This window comes from Ochotona curzoniae, unplaced genomic scaffold, assembly GCF_017591425.1.
Source record: "Ochotona curzoniae isolate NIBS_2020 unplaced genomic scaffold, NIBS_Ocur_1.0 contig_883, whole genome shotgun sequence".
NCBI classification, from domain to species: Eukaryota; Metazoa; Chordata; class Mammalia; order Lagomorpha; family Ochotonidae; genus Ochotona; species Ochotona curzoniae.
In genome coordinates this window covers 70,365,747-70,385,656 of record NW_024466599.1, presented here as the reverse complement: position 1 = coordinate 70,385,656, position 19,910 = coordinate 70,365,747, and the positions used below count along the sequence as shown (strand labels likewise).

The 19,910-nt window shown below is 40.1% G+C and overlaps 1 protein-coding gene across 1 annotated transcript in view; it reads left to right on the top strand.

The window, feature by feature from the left end:
* The window catches only part of AFF3 (AF4/FMR2 family member 3), a 511,596-nt gene that overhangs the window by 322,623 nt on the left and 169,063 nt on the right, over nt 1-19,910 (top strand). The window contains exons 7-8 of the mRNA XM_040993806.1: nt 3,520-3,600; nt 13,421-13,457. Of these exons, the coding sequence (XP_040849740.1) occupies nt 3,520-3,600; nt 13,421-13,457 (118 nt within the window). The remainder of the gene's footprint in view (nt 1-3,519; nt 3,601-13,420; nt 13,458-19,910) is intronic.

The following is a 19,910-nucleotide window of genomic DNA, read 5'->3' as shown; positions in this document are numbered from 1 at the left end:
AAACACTTTTTTTTTACCTATTTTCTTTCATCTCAGACTCTAGGGAACTAAAATTTGGAGAAATTGTTTTGCTCATTTTAGAGAAAAGAACCTCTGAAGTCCGACTTGGTCTTAATCCTCTCTTCTTTAATGCTTACATGTGATGAGAGCTATGCTATGTTCTTTAGATATTATCTCACTTAATCTATGATTAAACAATGTGTTAGTTAATATCCCCATCTCCTCTGGTCCTAAGATACCACAAGCTGAGATCTGATCGATTCTAAAGCCCACAGCTTGAAAACTCTAAAATTTACTGAGCACATAGCTTACCAAGCTCTCTGAGCTTCAAGTAGAAATAGCCTGCTTGTATTTGTTTTCTCCCTGTAATTCTAATATGTACTTCTAATATAATGAATATTCAATCTTATTAAGTCATTGTAAATCATAAACTGCATGTTATTTTGTAGTTGTATTTCATAACATATTTTGTATTTGCATCATATTACAAATGTGCTAAAATAGTCCAAACATGTAATTCTGACGTTTCTGGAAATTCTTGCAGGCCTTAATGTTTTAGCCACTATAATGCCTTTATTATCCCTTTGTGTACTTAGTAAGATAAATGGAAAAAAATCACAGGGAATTGCTTAGTTATAATTAAACCAGTATTGACAAGTAAATTTGCATTGAAACATTAGTGTTCCATTTAATTCAACAAGTTTATATTGAGCACTTACCATGTAGGATGGTCGCTCCCACACAAAGATAAGTAGAAACTCCCCCCTTTAGGAATTCATAGTCCTTCTTTAGGGGATTATATTGAGTAAATCCTAGAACTCTTGAAAGGGATTATAAGGATTCCTATTTAGGGATTATGTTGAATAAAAGTGAGTGCTCTTAAAAAGAGATTATTAAGATTCTGAAGCATGATTTCTCTTCACCATTAGGGAAAAGACATCAGAAGAAAAATGTAGATTGAGTTGTGTACTCATAAAATTGTGACCCAAAACAGGATATAAAAGTTACTGGGAAAGAAGAAAAACAAGTTTAGAGAAGCATCATCAGGGTACTGTCCTATCATACTGGAATGGAAGGATTTGCAGACCTGAAGACCTCCGTGATGCCTGAGATGAGCCTTAGTGGACAGAGAGGGATCCAGATCCATCTGGAGAAAGGGCATGCCTACACCAAGTGAATATGGTAGGATATAGCAGGTAGGGTATTTAGGAACACAGAAAGAATGAAGCTGAAAAGTAGTCTTTTAGTGTAAGAAACTTCAAGTGCTGGAGTGAAGTCTGTGATGGTCATTGCGATAGAGTAAAAGCCAAATACTAGGCCGGGAAGTTGGGAAATGAATATATGGCCAAACTTCAACTGTTGCGTTTATCCACTCAGTAACCTTGGGCAAATCAGTTCATCCTTTTCAGCATCCACTCTCCTTCACCTCTAAAACAGAGGTGGTGATTCAAGGTTGGATATAAATAAGAAAACTGCAAGAGCCAAGAAGTACCAGCACCTTTGTGGTGGTCATCATCACCATCATCATTGTGTGTATAATGATGATGAATGAAGACTTGGGAACAGTGAAGTGGTGGCACCAGTGTAGCCCACAGACAGATAATAGAAGGAGGAGAACCAATTAGAAGGTTGTTGAAGTGATCTAGGCTAAAACATCATGAAGGTGGAGTGAAAATGGCAGTCAGGTGGTAGAGGTACTCCAACTTGGTATTTTCCAAGGAAGTACCAAATGCACTCTGGCTATACTATTAAATTAGGTTCTAGGGCCAACCAAATTTATGTATTCATAGGTCTTAAGGGGCCAATAAAAAATAGAGAAAGGACACAGTTTTACAAGCAAGTAACCGCCATAGAGGGAGCAGGTGTTCTAATAAAGACAGTAGAAGGTAGATATGACACAAAGGTACAGTCAAAAGTAGCTTCATAGAAAATGGAGTGGAACTGGGTTCTGACAGATGACTGTAAACAAGAGGGTGTTGGCAGATGCTACTGGCATGGACGAACCATGGTGCTTTGAGGGGTCTCAGTGTAGGGCATCTCTCTTCTCCCTCTCTCTGTTTCCCTCCCTCGCTTCCCTTTTTCCCCCTCCCCTTCAAATCAATTAGACCAATAAAAATGTGAAACACAGAGCCATTGATCTCATTGATAGCATACCCATTTAAAGACAGATACTTCCCTGAACAACAGTCATGCTAGCTCTGCATTACAGCCTGCTCGAAAGGGACAGTGGGAGAGATGTAAAGGGCACTGACTCTGCCTCTACTTTCCAGGAGGAAGGTGGCATGGTGAATGCACAGTGAAGAGAGCCCCTTGGATGCCTCTTTTCCACCTTCCATTCTGACACCTCTGCCATAGTGAGGCCTCTCTTCCAGCTTAGGGGAAGTGTAGCTCACCTGGCATCTGAGTGATTATTGCATGTTGAGCTCCAGCACTGTTCTTCAAACTGGGATATCAAAATGGTGCCATTCTCATTCATATGATTCGTTTTCTCGCTTCTCCATGGGTTACCAACCACAGTGGATTTAGAGAGACTTATTCTCTATCACTAATAGTATAAGTAATTTATTAAAATCTCAAAGCCAAAACATTCTGTGCAGTTTTTTCCTGAGACACCTGTAGATTTTGTGTGGTCAAGCCTGAGTCCCTTTGTAAAGCATTTTCCATAGACCTTTCACCCTCCAGTTGTCCCTTTACTCAGTGGCTTAAACGAAGTTAAAAATATGTCACCCTGGTAGAACAGGGGGATAGTCATGGAACCAAAAATTGGTGAATTTAGGAAAATAAATCCTAAGAGTGGGTTTCACATCCTGTTTTTAAATAGCTCCCTTTCCTCTCTTATTCATTCCTATCCTTTTTGTGCCTTAACGCAGAATGCTTTCATAGCTGCTTTATATTTTTTGGCTTTGATATAAAACAACCCCCCCAACTGAATGAATTACCGCAGAACCCCCAAACTCAGTCCCCTGTCCTGATTTGCAGAAAACCAATCGCTGATGTTAGGGTGGTAGAAGCCTTGGTTGCAGTGTCCAGAGCAAGGAGCCAGTCAGCTATGGCCTAATTCATAGGTTCCCCAAGAGGTGAGCTGAAGGTCCTTAGGGAATGAAGATGGAGCTGAGAGAGGTGCCTGCCTGGGTCCCTGGTTGGTCTCAGTGTTCTTGGTCCTCCTCCTATCGGTCAGCAATATTGTATGCCTTAGGGAATGTTAATGATGGCCAAGTGGGCTCCAGCCAGTCTCGGGGCTACTCCTTGCTTAGGAACTAGGGTTCCCTGAAAAGAAGCCCCTTAAGACAAGGTGGAACATCGAGAGGTCATCTATAGGAAAAATCAGTTCTGACAGTTAGAACCTTGCAGGGCACGTGATTAAGCCACACCACTCACTTCATTCAGGGGTTAATTTGAGCACGGGACCAGATGGTATTTCGCATCTGCACTCAGGGCACTGCATAGGGGCTTGGTTTCAACTTGAGGTGCTCTCAATATCACAATATTGCTTATTTTTGTCCCCCTTCCCCACTTTAGGAGATGACCTGGCTCCCCCCACTTTCTGCTATTCAAGCACCTGGCAAAGTGGAACAAAGCAAATTTCCATTTCCAAATAAGGTGAGCTTCTGCATCACTCAGGGAAACAACCCTGAACTCGTGGAGACCCTTGTAGTGGATGGGGTTGACCTGGACTTGGTTTTTCTCTGTGCACGATCCACTCAGAGGCATTTGAACCATACCACAACACTTGAAAGCAAGCAGTCATTCTTCAGAGCAGGAGAATGAAGACTGTAGTCTTACTTCCTTGACTTTTCATCCCCCTCTGTCAGTTGCCATATTTAATCTGATAGTCATTTTACCTAACTACATTTATAGAGTTGAAATGGACCTTACAATAATTTGCTGCATCCAGTGGAATTGAATGTCCTGTTTCTTTCCTGGTGGAGGGGCGGGGGGAGGAGGGAGGAGTGATTAGATTATTGAAATATGTTTAAAAATGAATGTCTTACAAATAAAGGCATGTAATAAGTAGTATTTTATTTCTTTTGGATATCTTTTAAGCTGAAAATATTTTCTATGACTTAAAAAATTTTGTATTTTCTAAGAAAAAAAACCACCAGAAAACCAGCCATGACCTGTATGTATAATACACACAAGAATAGTGGGCTTTCATTTCTTTTTACCCTACTACTGATACATAATTACATACTCATTATAAAGAATCAGATTATGGAAGTGGATAGATAGCAAAATATGAAGTCTGTGGCCACCAGGGCCAAATTTTATTTACCTGCCCAGGGATTACTATCAAGACTTGGTCAGCCCCATTTGAGGCATTTGTCCTGTGCATCCTGGGCAGACATGTGCATATTCAGTTTGTTAAGTTTCCAAGCTCAGTTATTGAAACAAGCGTTCATTATTGGTATTACAGTGATAAATTCCGTGCTAAGAGTTGATTTCCCTCAACAACGTGTATTTGGAGATCTTTCCAAGTGATTTTCTGAATCCTTCTAAACAAGAAAATAGGGTGTGGTAGAGATTCACTGTGCTTAGTCTTTTGAGCTCCTTTTGATGGCTGTTGAGACTGTTTTGCTTGTTATCACGCATTCTAACACAATGTTTGTAAATTCCTTGAGTGCCTCTGATATGGCACCCAGAATAGGAATTGTGCTATTGGAGGTATCAGAAACCACAGGTGTCCTTGGCTGTGCTGACAAGGATCCTGCATATACCTCAACCAGTGATTAATATTACCTGCTATTTGAATTTATTAAATCTGTGTGGTGGATGAAAAATTTATCACATCATTTCAATTTGCATCTCCCCAGTTACTCCTAAGATTAGCGTTGACCATTTCATATCTGTTGCCACTTTAAAGAAGTGATTTATAGGAACTTGCATCTTATTCATCTGTCTGTTGTATGTGATGTATGTTTATCTATATGGTGTACACATGGATTCGTCATATACAATGTGTATGATGTGTGCATATATCATGCACATATTTTTAGTATAATCTTATTTTTTGCCGTTAAAACTAGTGAAATGCTTGGTTTCCTATCACACATAGAAAATCTTAATGCTAATAGTGTTTTCTCATTTATTTTAACAATTTTACAATATTGTTTTAGGCTTTTTTAAGATTTATTTTATTTTTATTACAAAGTTAGATATACACAGAGGAGGGGAGACAGAGAGGAAGATCTTTCATCCGATAATTTACTCCCCAAGCAACCACAATGGTCGGAGCTGAGCTGATTCAATGCCAGGAGCCCGCAGCTTCTTCTGAGCCTCCCATGCAGGTGCAGGGTACCAAGGCTTTGGGTCACCGTTGGCTGCTTTCCCAGGCTACAAGCAGGGAGTTGGATGGGAAATGGGGCTGCCAGGATTAGAACCAACACCCATAGGGGATCCCAGCATGTGCAAGGTGAGGACTTGTGCCACTAGGTTACTGTCCTGGGCTCTGCTTTAGGCTTTTAGAGATTTTCTGAGGATGATATGATTAAGAATTCAGTTTTATTCTTTTCATGTAAAATTTTGTAACATCATCAACATGTTAGCCCCTTTTTATCCTACTGGGTTAAAATATGACCAGTTCAAGAGCAGAGTGTCTCAGAAATACATAGATTGTTTGAGAACACTCCATCCTCTTTTCCAACATATGTGTGTTTTAACTCTTTCCCAATACCTTGCTGTGTGATCAGAGGTCAGCACATGTTTTCAGGAAAGATAACAGAGAGTAAGTGGTTTGGGCTTTGCAAACAGTTCTGAATGAAGGACTGTGGCAGTTCATTGGTGCCATCCCAACCTGAAGCCTCCAGGCCTCCAGCCTCCCTTGGCCCAGGGAAATCAAAGTGGATGGTTCCTTCAGCGTGGATTCCCTAGTGGCAGCCGAGCAGAACAAAACACAGAATCCTTACCATCCCCTGGCATGTACTGTGCCCCAGTAATGAATTTGTATATGCAAATCAGCACCTTTGTTACATATCCATATTCAAAGTGTAAGTTCGAAGTTCCAGATGTAGGGGGTGACTTTTTCAAATTTTTGTTTTATTTCATGTCCATATTTAAGTGTATATACATATTATGGTTTATCCCCTGGAAAGATATAGAGACTGTGAATCATTTGGGGGAACAAAACAAAGTAAAAACCTGCATTTTTTGTTTGCTTTATTGAGATAAAATTAGTAAAAATTACATGTATTTGAGGTGGGCTACTATAGTGAAGCTAATTAGTGTATCTTTCACCTCGCATCAATAACCCTTCTTTGTGTGATATTACGTCTCCAAGGTTCGGCACTGTGTACAACATCATGTATAATTCTCGTGCATCATGCTCTGTCATATTTACATGGCACTCCTTGTCAATACACCTTGTGGTTCGTAGTTACAAAGAGCGAGCGTCGGTGTTACAGATTTGCAATCCTGATGGGTTCTCGTATCTATAGTGCTGAGCTAAGTAGAATAAACTAGACACCGAAGTTAAATACTGTGTGATTGTGCTGTAGAATCTGAAGTTTGTGTATTCTAAAATTCACAGAAGCAAAAAATAGAGAGGTAATTACCAGGAACTGGAGAGGGACTGAGGATGTAGTCAAGCCCTCGTTTCAGTTATATAACAAGAAATTCTGCACATGCAGTGTATACAAACATCTACAATTAGAAATCTCAATTGTTAAAACATAAATTTAACAGTGTCTTATTTATTGCTCAAAACATACAGTATTATGTAATTTGAATACAAATGAAAAATATTTACTGTTTAGAACTGCTGCAGGAATTGCGTGTAGCCATTTCTGGTTGCTTTTCCTAGGAAGAATAAGGGATTTTACAATGTGCAGGAACACTGTAGGATTTTACTAATCTTTCTTTGTAGAAAGATCACAGTAAGTACTGACAGATGAAATAAGATCATGCTAGGTCCCTTTCTAGAGTAACACATTGTCACAAGCTTAGTGACTTTGGACAACATTCCTGTATTGTCTTCCAGGTCTGGCTGCACAGACCTCAAGGGCGGGAAACGAAGGTGTGTGTGGGGCTGTGCTCCTTCTCAAAGCTCTGGGCAAGATGCCTTCGCTCGCCCTTCTCTGCTGCCATGGGCTGTTCTCGTCCATTAACTCATACCACTCGGCAGCTTTGGATTCTGCTCCCTGTGTCCTGTCTCCTCTCTACCTTGGGAGAACCCGTAGGATTGTGTGGGGTCTACCCGCTTCCCAGTCATTACTTTTAAGTATCACCTTATTTGAAATGCAGAATGACACAGGGAGAGAAAGAAAACCTCTAACTGAAGATTCATTCCTCAAGTAGCCATAAGGGTTAGGGGCTAGTCAGGGACTCTGTTCAGACTCCTACATGGATAGAAGAAGTGCAGGTGCTAAGCATCTTGGGCTGTTTTCTCTGGCACATTAACAGGGAGCTGGATCAGAAGCTGAGCAGCTGAGATTGGAAGTGGTATAATGATATGGGATAAATGATACAGCTGAACCTGTTGTGCCACAGCACTAACCCTCAGAACCATTATTTCGGTCATATCTGTAAAGTCCCTCTCTTGCTTGGAAGAACACAGGTTCTGGAAAGAAACAGACATTCTTGGGGCTGCTGTTACTCCACCTGCCATGAAAGACATTACTGATTTCCTGCAGAGTGGGCCTCTTGACTTGTATCTCAGCAAATTAGTATTCTGACAGTTGGACATTGCAGTTGGACATTCATTAGACTATTAATGTTGGCAATTACCATCATGGCTGGTATGTTGGAGCTAAAATTGTTGATGGAATTTGATGGGCAAATCTCCAAAATGAGTAATAAACAATGAAATTAAGTTCTTATTAAGATTAAGAGGCCCATCTGACCTCTCTAGGAATGTCGTTTTAACTGCATTCTGAGTTACCAGTTGCCACTAAATTCATTAGCTAAATACTTGCAAGAATTCCCTCATTGTGTCTGCGTGCCGAAGGACGTAATATGTAGTAAAGTCGATTGGTAATGAATTTGGCTCTTTTTCCTTTTTCTGAGGACTTTATTTCAAGACACTGTTCCCTAAACAAACACTGCTAGGCATTTCTTCCTTATTCTTAAAATCTCAAAAAGTAATTGAGTTTGGTTTAAAAAAAATGCCTGACTCCTTCAAGTGAGCCTCCATTATGGAATATTTCAGCCAAGGAAGAAGATGAATTTGCTTTGCCCTTTTCCCTTTCATTTCCACAGCAATCTGATAAGTTTGGAAATGCAAATGTGAGAGTGCTTTGGAACGTTTATGAGAAAATGACATTATAGGTGAGTTTATTTTGGTGCAGAAAAGACTTGAAGTCCAACAGAGTTTTTTGGTAATACACGTTTCAAATGAACTTTGTGAAGAAGTTCCCTCCCTAGACATCCCCTCCCTGCATGCTGTCCAAAGGCCTTAGAAGTTATGTGTCTGGTCATTGCAACAGACCTGGCTGGAGGCTGTTTTTGCTGGGCCTTCAAGCCCTCTACAGAGTCTTCCATCGTCCTTCCAGAAAACAGAATCTGCTTGCCTTTCTCTTTATGTGTTAGAATGAAAGTCAGCAAGTGGGAAGGAAGTGATTTGAAGTGGAACTGCTTCTTTTACATCTCTTTCTTTCAACATTTCAGTGAATTATAAATTCTTTCAGCCCTTTTTCCCTTTATGCGAAAAGAATGAGAAGAAGGTGGTTGGTGAGCGGGAAGGGAAACCCAGCCAGTATTATGAGACTTCCCAGAATGTCTGAAAGCACAAGACACAGTAGCTACATGTCTTGCCTTCTGTATTTCTGATGATAGACAAAGAGAGATATGAGAAAAAGCATCCTCAGATGAGTGCCAAAAGTTGTTTGTAAGTAACCTCTTCACAGCATAAATGTGCTCTTCCAAGAGAACCCGGGCTGCTTACTAAGCGCTTATGGCATCTTACATTTAACTGAGAGTAGTTTTTCCTTCATGTTAGTATACAAGATTAATGCAACCTTATAAGATTTGGGTGATGAGTTACATTTGATTATATACAGCATTTATTACAGTGTTTCAGGCAAGGGCTTTCCCACACACCAGTGTGCCTGGTTGCTTCTGTCTTGAGCAAAAATTATTATGTGAACTTCACTTTTCAGGTAAATGTCACATTCGAAGGAGTTTTAGGAAGAGGCATTGTGACACAGCATGTTAAACAACTGCTTGAGACCCTGCATCTTACATTGGGTTTGAGAATTGGGTAATGGAAGTTTCCAGACCAATTTTCTGCTAATGTCTCTAGGGGCTAGTAAATGATGGCCTAATGCTTGGGTCCATACACCTATATGGGGGACCTAGACTTCCTGGCTCCCAGCTCTCATCTGGCTCATCCCCTGCTGTTTGAGGGCATCTTACGCAATAAACCAGCTGGTGAAAAAAGAAATCTTTCTTCTTCCCTCTCTCCCTTCTTTCCTATTTTCCTCTCTCTCTTTCCCTTTCAGTCTGCCTTTGAAATAAATAAATGAATCTTAAAGAAGTTTTACAATTCCCATGTGTCAATAAATAGTTGGGGTGTTCAGGATTGAAAAATAGAAAAGAAAGAATTCCTATCTGTTCTTGTATCAGTTTTGTATCCTCACTCATCAGGAGTGGCTTTTCATGCATGTGAGTTTTAGATCTTACACACATGATGGTCGTCAGACCAAACCAAAAGTACCAGATTAACTTTGAGAATGGCTTGAAGTGAGATGACAGGCAGCTGCTCTTTTGGATTGTTCTCAGATGAGTAGATGTTATAAAGCCATTCTTGGATCAAGGTAGTAAAAAGGGCAGAGTTCTTTTTTATGATGCTTAATAACTGGTTATTTGCTTCAGATGTATTCTGTCGTGTAAACATCAGTAAAGTTTTTTTTTAAGGGAAAAAAAGATCATATTTGAAAACAGAGTGATTGATGGAGCTGTAACACAACACAGAGAAAACTTAAAGAGGCAGTTAAGTCTTCCTGAGATTGCAGAAGATTCCAAAGGACAGGTAACCCTTGAGTTTGCTTATGCAGAGCCTCGTAGACAAAAGGAGTTAGCCAAGCAGAAAGCAAGGCAGCAGAACGTGGATTCCAAGCTGAGGGATGAAGACAGGATGCACAGACTTGAAGCACTCGTGTGTGGCAGTCATGATCTCACTTTCAGACATTTGTACGTGTGTTGCATCTGCATCTCCTGGAACCCATAAAGAGACTCATTGGGAATGTTGTCAGTCATGTAGATTGCCCCTGGGGGAATCTGAAACGGATACGCACAGAGGAACCACTTCCAGAAGACCTTTGCAAGAGTGGAGAAGGCCTTTGGACAGCATGCAGGGAGGGGATGTCTAGGGAGGGGACTTGCTGAGGGAAGTGACGCTGGGAAGGATCTCAGTGCCTAGACCCTTTAGAGACTGCTGCTTTTGTCTCCTGCTGTGAGCCCAGTCGGCCTCTGGTCCAAGGAAGCCTGATGGTCCTGGATCCTATGTGGGAACCTCACACTGAGGAGAGGAATCTTTTTAATTCAGGGTAGCCCCCTGGCTAGGGTTGGTCCAGGTTCTTGATCTTCATACCAGAAAAAAATTCAAAAAGGAGACACGGAGGTAAGCAGGCAAGCCAAGTTTATTTAAAGGCAGCAGGAAAATACACTGAGCAGAGAACACAGCCCACCTCAAGGGAAAGAGTGATGCTGTTCACCAGGCTGGATACCTTCCTTTCCCGATGTGTGGAGTGTGGAGTGGTGCCTGCGGCAGATCCCAATTGAATATTCAAAGGAGAAAGAGTAGGGGGCAGAGCTTGAGTACCACCTGTTTTCATGCCCCCTTGCTTTCAGAAATCTCCAAAGTGTGATACCAAGTGTGTATGAGTTACCGTGGACACCCACCCTGTGGCCATGTTGTTGAATTCTGGCCTGGATAGCTCTGGCAGCGCCATGGAAGAGGGTGGGGTTTGGGCAGAGCACATGGGGCTGTCGTGCAGGTGCTGTATTGCTTGAACATGGCAGGATTCCTCTACGATGCAGCACTGAGTGGTCCTGAGTGTGGCCGGCAGATACCTTGTAAGTGAGGATGTTGCCCTATGATTCACAATTTGAGTGGGCTCATCAGGAAACCGGTGCCTACAAGAACCAACTCAGTGTGATAATGGGACAGCATGTTCCTTCAAAGTGGCACAGCATAGGAACATTGGGGCTAAAATCAGTCATTTTGAGCTGACATGTGTTGTTTCACTGCATCACCCTGAAGATATTAGCTGGAAATACAAGGTTACATCCTAGACACAAAGTCATTGATTTTATTTCTGCCTCTCTGGATAACAGTTTTTCCAGTGATTTTTTTTTTTTTCTGGAGCAACTACTGGAACCGTTCTCTACCTATCTTCCCTTCCTACTCAAAATAGAAATTCTAAGAGACATTCATCACTTCTGGATGTTGCAGTTAAATTTGAAATTTGCTGTGTAATCATACCTCAGGTCATCTGTTAGCTTGCTTTCAGTTCTCTGCTGAAGAATATAGAATGAGCAGTCATTGTCCAGGTTTTAGGATGTATAAAGAAATTTTAAAATTCCATTTCCCATTAGTGTCAGCAACAAATCTTGGTGTGGGAGGAGAAGAACCTTGTGTTGCTTGTTTGAAGGATCGGCATTAATTCTAGCAATGATCTCTTTTCTTGTCCATTTGATGGCATCCAGAAAGCCAACTTCTAGAGACAGCACAGAAGGGTTAAGTATGTACTTGGTCACATAGCAAAACTAAAACTGACTTATGTTGAGATGCAAACTGACTGTAGATTAATGGGAAAGGGGCTCTGTTGAAGGGTTTTGCTGTGGCTGTGTCTTTGTGTTGGAGTCTATCCAGATTGGTTCAAAGTCATTTCTGCAAGCTCTTAGTGAATCTTGTCATTTTAAGAACAACATTTCGTAACTATTTCCGAAAGCTGAATCTTGAGTGTACATTGAGCATTCTTTTTCTTTAGATAAATAACTCATTGACAACATCATAAATATTTGTTAGGCATGTAGAATTCATTCTGTTTCATTGAATGGGAATCTTGACTTCCCTCCCAGTTTCCCTGCCCAATCCCTACCATCCAGCCTTGCTTGTCTTTATACTGCTTCAATGACCATGTTTTTAAAACAGACATCATTACTTGTATTTGAATATGCCACACTTCACGTTAAATAACACCCTTTGACCCATAACAGCTATATTCATGGAACAAAATTCTGGTAAAATCTGTTAAGTCATACAATAGGAGTTCATCTCATTTCACTGGATTTTTGTTCCACACAGAGGTCTGTAGTTTTGGTGCTTTGTAAATGCTGTTGTTTCATTCTTTTTTTACATTCCCATCATTTAAATTATCCCTTATATATCATGGTAAATAATTTTATGAAGGAAGAGAATAATTTCTAAAGTTTGTTGTCATGCAAATAAAATTGAGTTCAAATTCTGTTTACCTGTGCAGTCAGTAGAATCCAAACTAAAGTCAGAAGTGCTGTGCAGTTAAGTGGGTGTCCGTAATCATCTTTTCATTCAGTGGTGTGAGAATCACAGCAGAGGTTCAGTAGAGTAGCTCTGGTGTGCAAGTTGCCTCACCTACCATGGTGAGCCAGTAAAGAGACCTTCAAAGAGAAGTGAGTTAGGTTAAAATTCAATAATATGTGAGAAGAAAAAAGTCAACATGAAAATAAATACTAAAAATAAGAAATAATATGTAGTGAACATCACAGCCCAGCCAGTTCAGCTGTCTTTTGAAAGACCCATATCCCATATAGGAGAGCAATTTTGAGTCCTGGCTACTCTGCTTCCAGACTAGCTTCCTGCTAAGGTGCATGGGAAGACAGTGGATGAAGACCAAGTGGGAGACTTGGGGAGAGCTGCATGCTCCTGGCATTGTTTATGCACACAGTGGAATATTACTGAGCTGTGAAAAGGAATGAAATACCGATAATTGCCATATGATGAACCTCAAAAACATTCACTGTAAAAAATGCCATGTATCATTTAGTTTATATGAAATACAGGATAGATATATCTGTTGAGGCCAGTGGAAATTGGTAATTGCCAGGGATGAACGGGACCACTGGGAAAAGGAGCAGAGCAATGCTGCATCATGGGCAATGAGTTTTACTTTGGGGTAATGGAAATATGTTACAGCTAGATAGAGGTGGCAGTTGTCCAACATTATAAAGGTACTGAATGGCACTAAATTGTTCACTATCAAAGGGCTAATTTCATGTTTTATGTACTTGGTCTCAAGATAAAAACAAGGCAGTAATACAGATTCACAACGATAGTGATTGTCCTCAAAACTGCTTCACAATCAGATGCATGTAAACATTGCTCGTTACAATAACTGGTCAAGATTATGAGCGACTTGGAGTCCAAATGATCTGTATGTATCTCAAGTTCAACTTGTGTTCTGAGCATCAAGATAAGAAAATTAATTGATGTTTTCTGTTCTTTTAGGACTCTCAGCTTTTATCCTCTGGACTCACCAATCCAAGTAAGTAATGTTTTTCTGATATAGCTTCATGGAGGAGAAAGAGGAAGTCAGAGGGCACAGGAGGGAAGATGAGAGAAGAGTAGAGGCCATTCGGGTACTACTTAAAAGTACTACCCGAATGGATGAGAAAGCCTCACTCAAAGTGATTTTGCATGTTCACATTATTCAGGGAGTAGAGTGCAAAAAATGATGTCTCTAAAAGTGACCCTGGGGAAAAAAACAACATGTTTTATTGTAGATCCTAGCATGTAGAGAGGGAAAGTTTTTCTTAAAGCAGATAATGAGTTCTCTAAAAGAAAATGAGTAGGCAAAGTAAGAAAAACCTCCAGACAATGGCCTTAGAATCCTTCAAGAGAAGTTCCCTCTGGCTGGGCATCTATGTGCCCTCATTCAGAGACAAGGCTGAGTAGGTGAGCTTTGTGGTCAAAGAAAATGTTTTCATTCCATGAAATAGTAGTTGGCACTACTACTAATACTGTCTTGAACACTCGGAGGGCAATAACTGTCCTGCTCATTGTCCTAAAAAGCCCACTCACAAAGATTAGCTTTTGTTGATTGCATGAGCAGCCGGTAACCCAAGCACAGGCCTAGGCACTTACACACCGTTATGAGCCGTGAGATGGCTCTCTCCTCTGAGCATCTATGATGCAAAAAGTTTGGGGGAAGATGTCCGGACAAAGGCACTGGAAGGCCCAGAATGTTTATGCACAGCTGGAGGAAAGTCAGCGGAGGAGAGGAAGGCAGGAAGGTGCATTCACATCTTCATTATCCCTCCCTCTGTTATAATTTGCCATGTGCACAGCCGCCGAGGTGGAAGTAAAATACCAAGAGACATCACATAAGAAGAAAAAAATGTATGTAAATGTAGGACTACGAAAAGGAATCAGAAGGAATGCTCAGTTAACTCCAAGTGGCACGTGGGCATCTGCTCTATGTGCCTGAGACTAGAACATTCTGAATAGTTGTATTACATCCCTTACTTAGCTAAATGTTTGACCTGTTGGTTAGTATTAGAAAATGAAAGTTTACTGATTTTTGAGAAGCTTAAATATTAGATGATTTATGTCTACATTTCAGAAGTCCCACAAATGTATTTGTTCAGCTCACAGGCTGTGCTAATGTACTTTATCATTTGCTTTCAGAGTCCCCACTTAACTGTAGGCTGTCAACAGAGAACAGGTGTTTATTTAGCCTAGCAGTTAAAATGGCTACATCCCACATCAGGGTACCTACATTCAATGCCCACCTCCAGCTTCCTGCTGTTGTAGACCCCAAGGAGCAGTAAGAATGGCTCAAATAATTAGGTCCCTGCCACCCCCTTGGAGACCTTGTTGGAGGTTCCTCCTCTATGCTTCAGCTTGGTCCAGTCCTGGCTGATGTGGACTTTTGAGAAGTGAATCTGTGGTTGGGAGCTGTCTGTATGTGGTTTTGGGGCTGGAGCAGGGGAAGGGTGATGTGAGTGCAGGTGATGGTCTGTCTCTCTTTGTTTCTCTGCCTCTCAAACAGATAAGTAATGTTTGAAATGATATCAGAGGGGTGTCAGTCTGTGATAGCCGTAACCACGAGACCAAATGACATCAGCCAAACCAAGAAGTGGATAGACTCTTCAGAAAAAATAGTTCTGAGCAAGGGAAGTCATGACTCACAAAAAGCAGAAAAAGTCAAACTCAAGTGGTTTGAGCTCAAATGGTGCTGGGGTCGGCCCTGGGGAGGCCCAGGAGCAATCCCTTAGAGAACAGGTGCAGACTGCAGCAGGAATAGAAACACCTCAGCCAGTATTCCTCCTGTAACCCCATCACCCCCATCCTAGCTCAGAGTGTCCAGCTTGATTTTCCTCTCAAGAAACCTAAAGACAAAAGCACAGTAAAATTTACTCAACAATGAGCATTTGACCTTAGTTGGAAACAAATAGATAAGAGAGAAATAGAATGGAGTCTGTGATACTGCTGGATCTTAAAAACGGGCCTGGAGGCAAAGTGAAAACGCCATCACTTCACTCAGAGGAAGTTACAAATAGAAAACAAAACAGAATCTATGGAAACATACGATGACAAACATGAAATTCAGTTAGTAATTGAAACAATGGGAGTTAATGCTGTAATTGAATAAAGTATATTGCGAAGATGGGTTAAAAATAAATCTCCAGCTTGGTGCTGTGTATGATGATTAGTTGCAATAATTTTATTTGTTATATTCACAAAAACATGACATACATGTTAGCCTGTTATCAGTGTACATATTTAATGGAATATAGTGTGATATTTCAGGACACAAATGGCTAGAGGAAAAAGAATTAACTTCTCAAGGGGAAAATAGACATTAGACACTGTTGGTGGGGGATTTTGTGGCACTCACATCCCATATTGGGAAGCTGCTTTGATGCCCAACTTGTACAAATTCCAATCCAGGTTCCTGCTAATGTGTCTGGGAGCTAGTGAGTACTTGAGATAGTGCAAGTACTTAAGTTCTTGCCAGCCATATGGAAGACCCAGATGGAGTTTTTGGCTACTGGCTTCAGCCTGACACAACCCCAACTATTATGGTCATTGGGTGGAGCAGGGCAAACCATAAAAGGAAAATATTCTCTCTCCCTCCCTCTCTTCCTCCTTCCTATTTTCCCCTTCCTTTCCCTCCCTCCCTCCCTCTCTGTCTGTATATATATTTGAAAGGCAGAGTTAACAGGGAAAGAGAGGATGAGATAGATACAAATATTTATATAGAGATATCTATAGATATATATATGTCCATGTATACTTATGCCTGTATCGATATATCAGTATATGTATATATTGATATATCTCCATATGCATATCATATGTGTGCGTATATCCCTTTCTCTCTTTCCCTGTTAATTCTACTTTTCAAATAAATGGGTAAATGTATTCTTTTGAAAAGGTCTACATTCCTAAAGCAGTGTGCTTGCTATTTGATTAGGAGAAGAGAGTGTTTAGACGCCTTGTTTGCCTGAAGACCTCTTTCCTCTTACTTTCCATTCAGTATACCTATCCATTTTTAAGAGAGAGACCTGCAAGGTGTGTTGGAAAAATATCAGTGTACTAGAAAGGGGCATATACACACTTTTTGTTAAACAACATGATTTTTTTCCTTAAGATTTATTTATTTTTGAATTTTGAAATGCAAAATTGCAGAGAGGGAGAGACAAAGAAATCTTCCATGCACTGGTCCTCTCCCCAAATGGCTAAAATGCCCAGAGTTTGGTCCAGACTAAGTCAGGAACCCAGGTCTTGAATTAGTGCTCCAATCTGGGATTCCACCATCACAAATGATGGCTTAACTTGCTGGGTCAAAATGCCAGGCTTACCCAGCATGTTATTTTAAAAACATGAATTAAAAAAAAACACCACCAGATGCTATAGCCTCCTCCCCCCCAAAAAAGTACAACTAATACAAGAAAGAAAAAGCTTCAAAGTATAGCTAATGTTTTTCTAGGAAGACTTGAAATTTTTATACTAAAAGAATCCAAAAAGTTCATTGAAAATCAAAGTAAAAGATAAGTTTACTTGGCAGAAGACAAATACATGGGCTTAAAAATCTTTTTGCCATAAAATGAACTTATGTTTTAATTCTATTTTCCCATGAACTTTTGAAGTGCCCTTACATCAACTAAAAAGAACAAAGTGATAGAAAAAAAGTAGTTATACTATAAATGAGCATTAGAAAAATTAAAACATTAGCATAGTAATATACATATTAATAGAAGGCATGAGTAATAGCAATCTGGAATATACTGTTGGAAGCATTTTTTGTGAATATTAAGCAAAATGTTGATGATCAAAGATATTGAGAAAGATCAGTCAGGTAAGAAGACTGAAATGTAGCCACTAAGAATGCTGGCAAAAGAAAGCAGAGGAAATGTAAAAAAATCTAAATAGACTGCTAATGGAGAGGAGCAGTTCACAGTCAAGGACACTTACATGAAATGCAACAACCGACCATGAGCACACAGCAGAGCAGTCACTAGATAGGACAGTTATCAACCCCGTGTCAGCGTGGTAGAGAAAAGTATTGGAAATGTGGTAAAGAACAGTAAGATTTAAGAAAGTGATAAACAGAAGTTGCAGAAGTGAAAACAGAATAATAGATATTAGAATTTCCATTTCCACTTTTTAACAGCGCGTAACTGAGCATTACTGAATTGCGAAGATGAGTAAAAGAATATGTAGAATGTAGCCCTAGAGACACAAAAATGGAAAACAGGATATGGAAGTTATGAAGCACAGGGGATGACAGGCGGAAAAGGCTACTGGAATACCAGAAATGGGCAGGGAAGGAGAATTTTCCAGAATTTAAAGGCACTAAAGCACAGATTACAGAAAAGCAATGAATACTGAGCAGAATAAATGAGGAGAAATCCACAGAGACACATTTCAGTCAAGCTGCCAAACATCTAGATAAAGTAGACAGTCTTAAGGTAGCCTTTAGTATCTTCAAAACAGCAACAAAGTTTTAGCTGACTTCACTAAAGGCAACAGACAGTGAAATTACAGCTACACTAAGCTGAGAGAAAATTACTGTCAACTTAGATTTGTGTAGCTTGCAAAAAGTGTCTTAAGAATAAAGATATTCTGAAACAATAAAAAACCGGAAGACTTTGCTGCCAAGGCTCTGTGCCAAAGAAGAATGTACTTTGTTGAGAAGGAATGGGAGACACAAAAAAAGATTAACTAGCAAGATAAATATGGGGAAATTTGAATAATAATTGATCATATGGTGCAGGAATATTCATCTCTTGTGAAGTAAGAAAATTTGGCTGGGATATGTGGAAACAATAGAATAAAATAGGGAGAAGAAAAGCTAAGTCAAGATCTTCTAAGTTACTGTAATTACTCAGGAAAAATGTAAAAGTACTCACTTTGGACTTTGATAAGCAAGTGTAATATTTCGAATAACTACTAAACAATAGGAAAGAGCTGTCTAGAAACCAAATAAGGAATATATCCTACAAGCCACATTCAAAGGGGAAATATAAAATTATTATTCAATCCAAAAAAAGAAAAAAAAAAAGAAGAAAGAAACAGAGAAATAAGAAATAGGGTAATCACTACAATTAAATCAGCAATTTGAACAAGTGAATTAGGTGTATCATTTTTGCAGAACAGTCTCCCAAACTAGGTGGAGGTGTTGCCCTTAGAACTCGCAAACCTAGGTTTACTTGCCTAATGTATAAAAAGCCGATCAAGGAAGTTTTCTGGGTTGATGGAAGAAGTAGGAATTTGCGTGCGAAGCATAAAGCAAGGAATCTGGCATTTTTTGCTTCATTCCCAGGCTCCACGTGGGTTAGGGATAAAAAGTTGTTATGAAGTTGCTGCTCAGCAATACAGGTTCAACTCCTGTCCCATTTCCTGATTGGCCAGTGCTGCCTGTGGCTTCCCTTTGATTGGTCAGCAATGCCATGCTCTTTAGGGAATGTTTATGATGACCAGGGGCTTCAGGGGACTGAGGGATTACATCTCAGGTGGTAGTTACTGTCTAGCCAAGGCTGGGAGTCCACTAAGCAAAACCATCCCTGGGCGACAATGGCCGTCGAGGTTCTTAGCTACTGCAGGAGCTGATGATTCTTTGAGCCGGGGCCAGATATACCACTCACTTAAGCCAGAGAATTCCTTTTTCATTAGTGGCTAATCCTAAAGGACAAGCAAGGACACTGTGGGCTACAAGAGAGACGGATGAGAGGCCGGACCTTGCTTCTGCAGTTGTAAAGGGTTTGTTCTGACGATTTAATGAGAGATGTTTCCAAAAGAAATAAAAATAAATCCCTGCTCCATGCTATTTTCAGTAACACATTTAGAAACAGAGATTTTGAAAATTTGAAAGGAAAAAAGGAGATGACAATATATGTTAGGCAAATAATAATAGAGGTGGTGGTATTCACTGGACACCAGGAAAATAAAACTTAAGCAGGAAGCTCCAAGAGGATCAGGATCGCTGCCCAATGACAAAAAGTTACAACTTACCCTACAGACAAAGTTCAAAGGCAAACATTAGCCAGATTACAAAGAGAAAGCCTATCTTATTAGGAGCTGGAAGTATCAATTAGTAACTGTTAGCAAGTATTTCTAAACACTACAGTAGCAGCAGTTCACAATCCACAGTTGACGTTCTGTATCAGCATCATCTTCAAGCACGCCAGCAAATGTTTCTGAAAATGGACAGCATACTAGACTGCAAAGCAAATTTTACTAAATTTCAAAGACCAGATGGTGCATTTATCATGGTGTCAGACCACTTGATTGTGTTAAAAGTTCATTTTAAAAATCAGTGAAGCCAATACATAAGTTCAGAAGGACTTTGATATCAGTAAATATAAAAAGCTAATATTAAAATATGAATGTCACTAAATCTCTGATGGAAAATATTTGCCTGAAATTGTTTACTTGAAAAGGAAGTACTAGTGGACCAAATAGGTACATTAAAAGATCTGCTGCTGAAGAA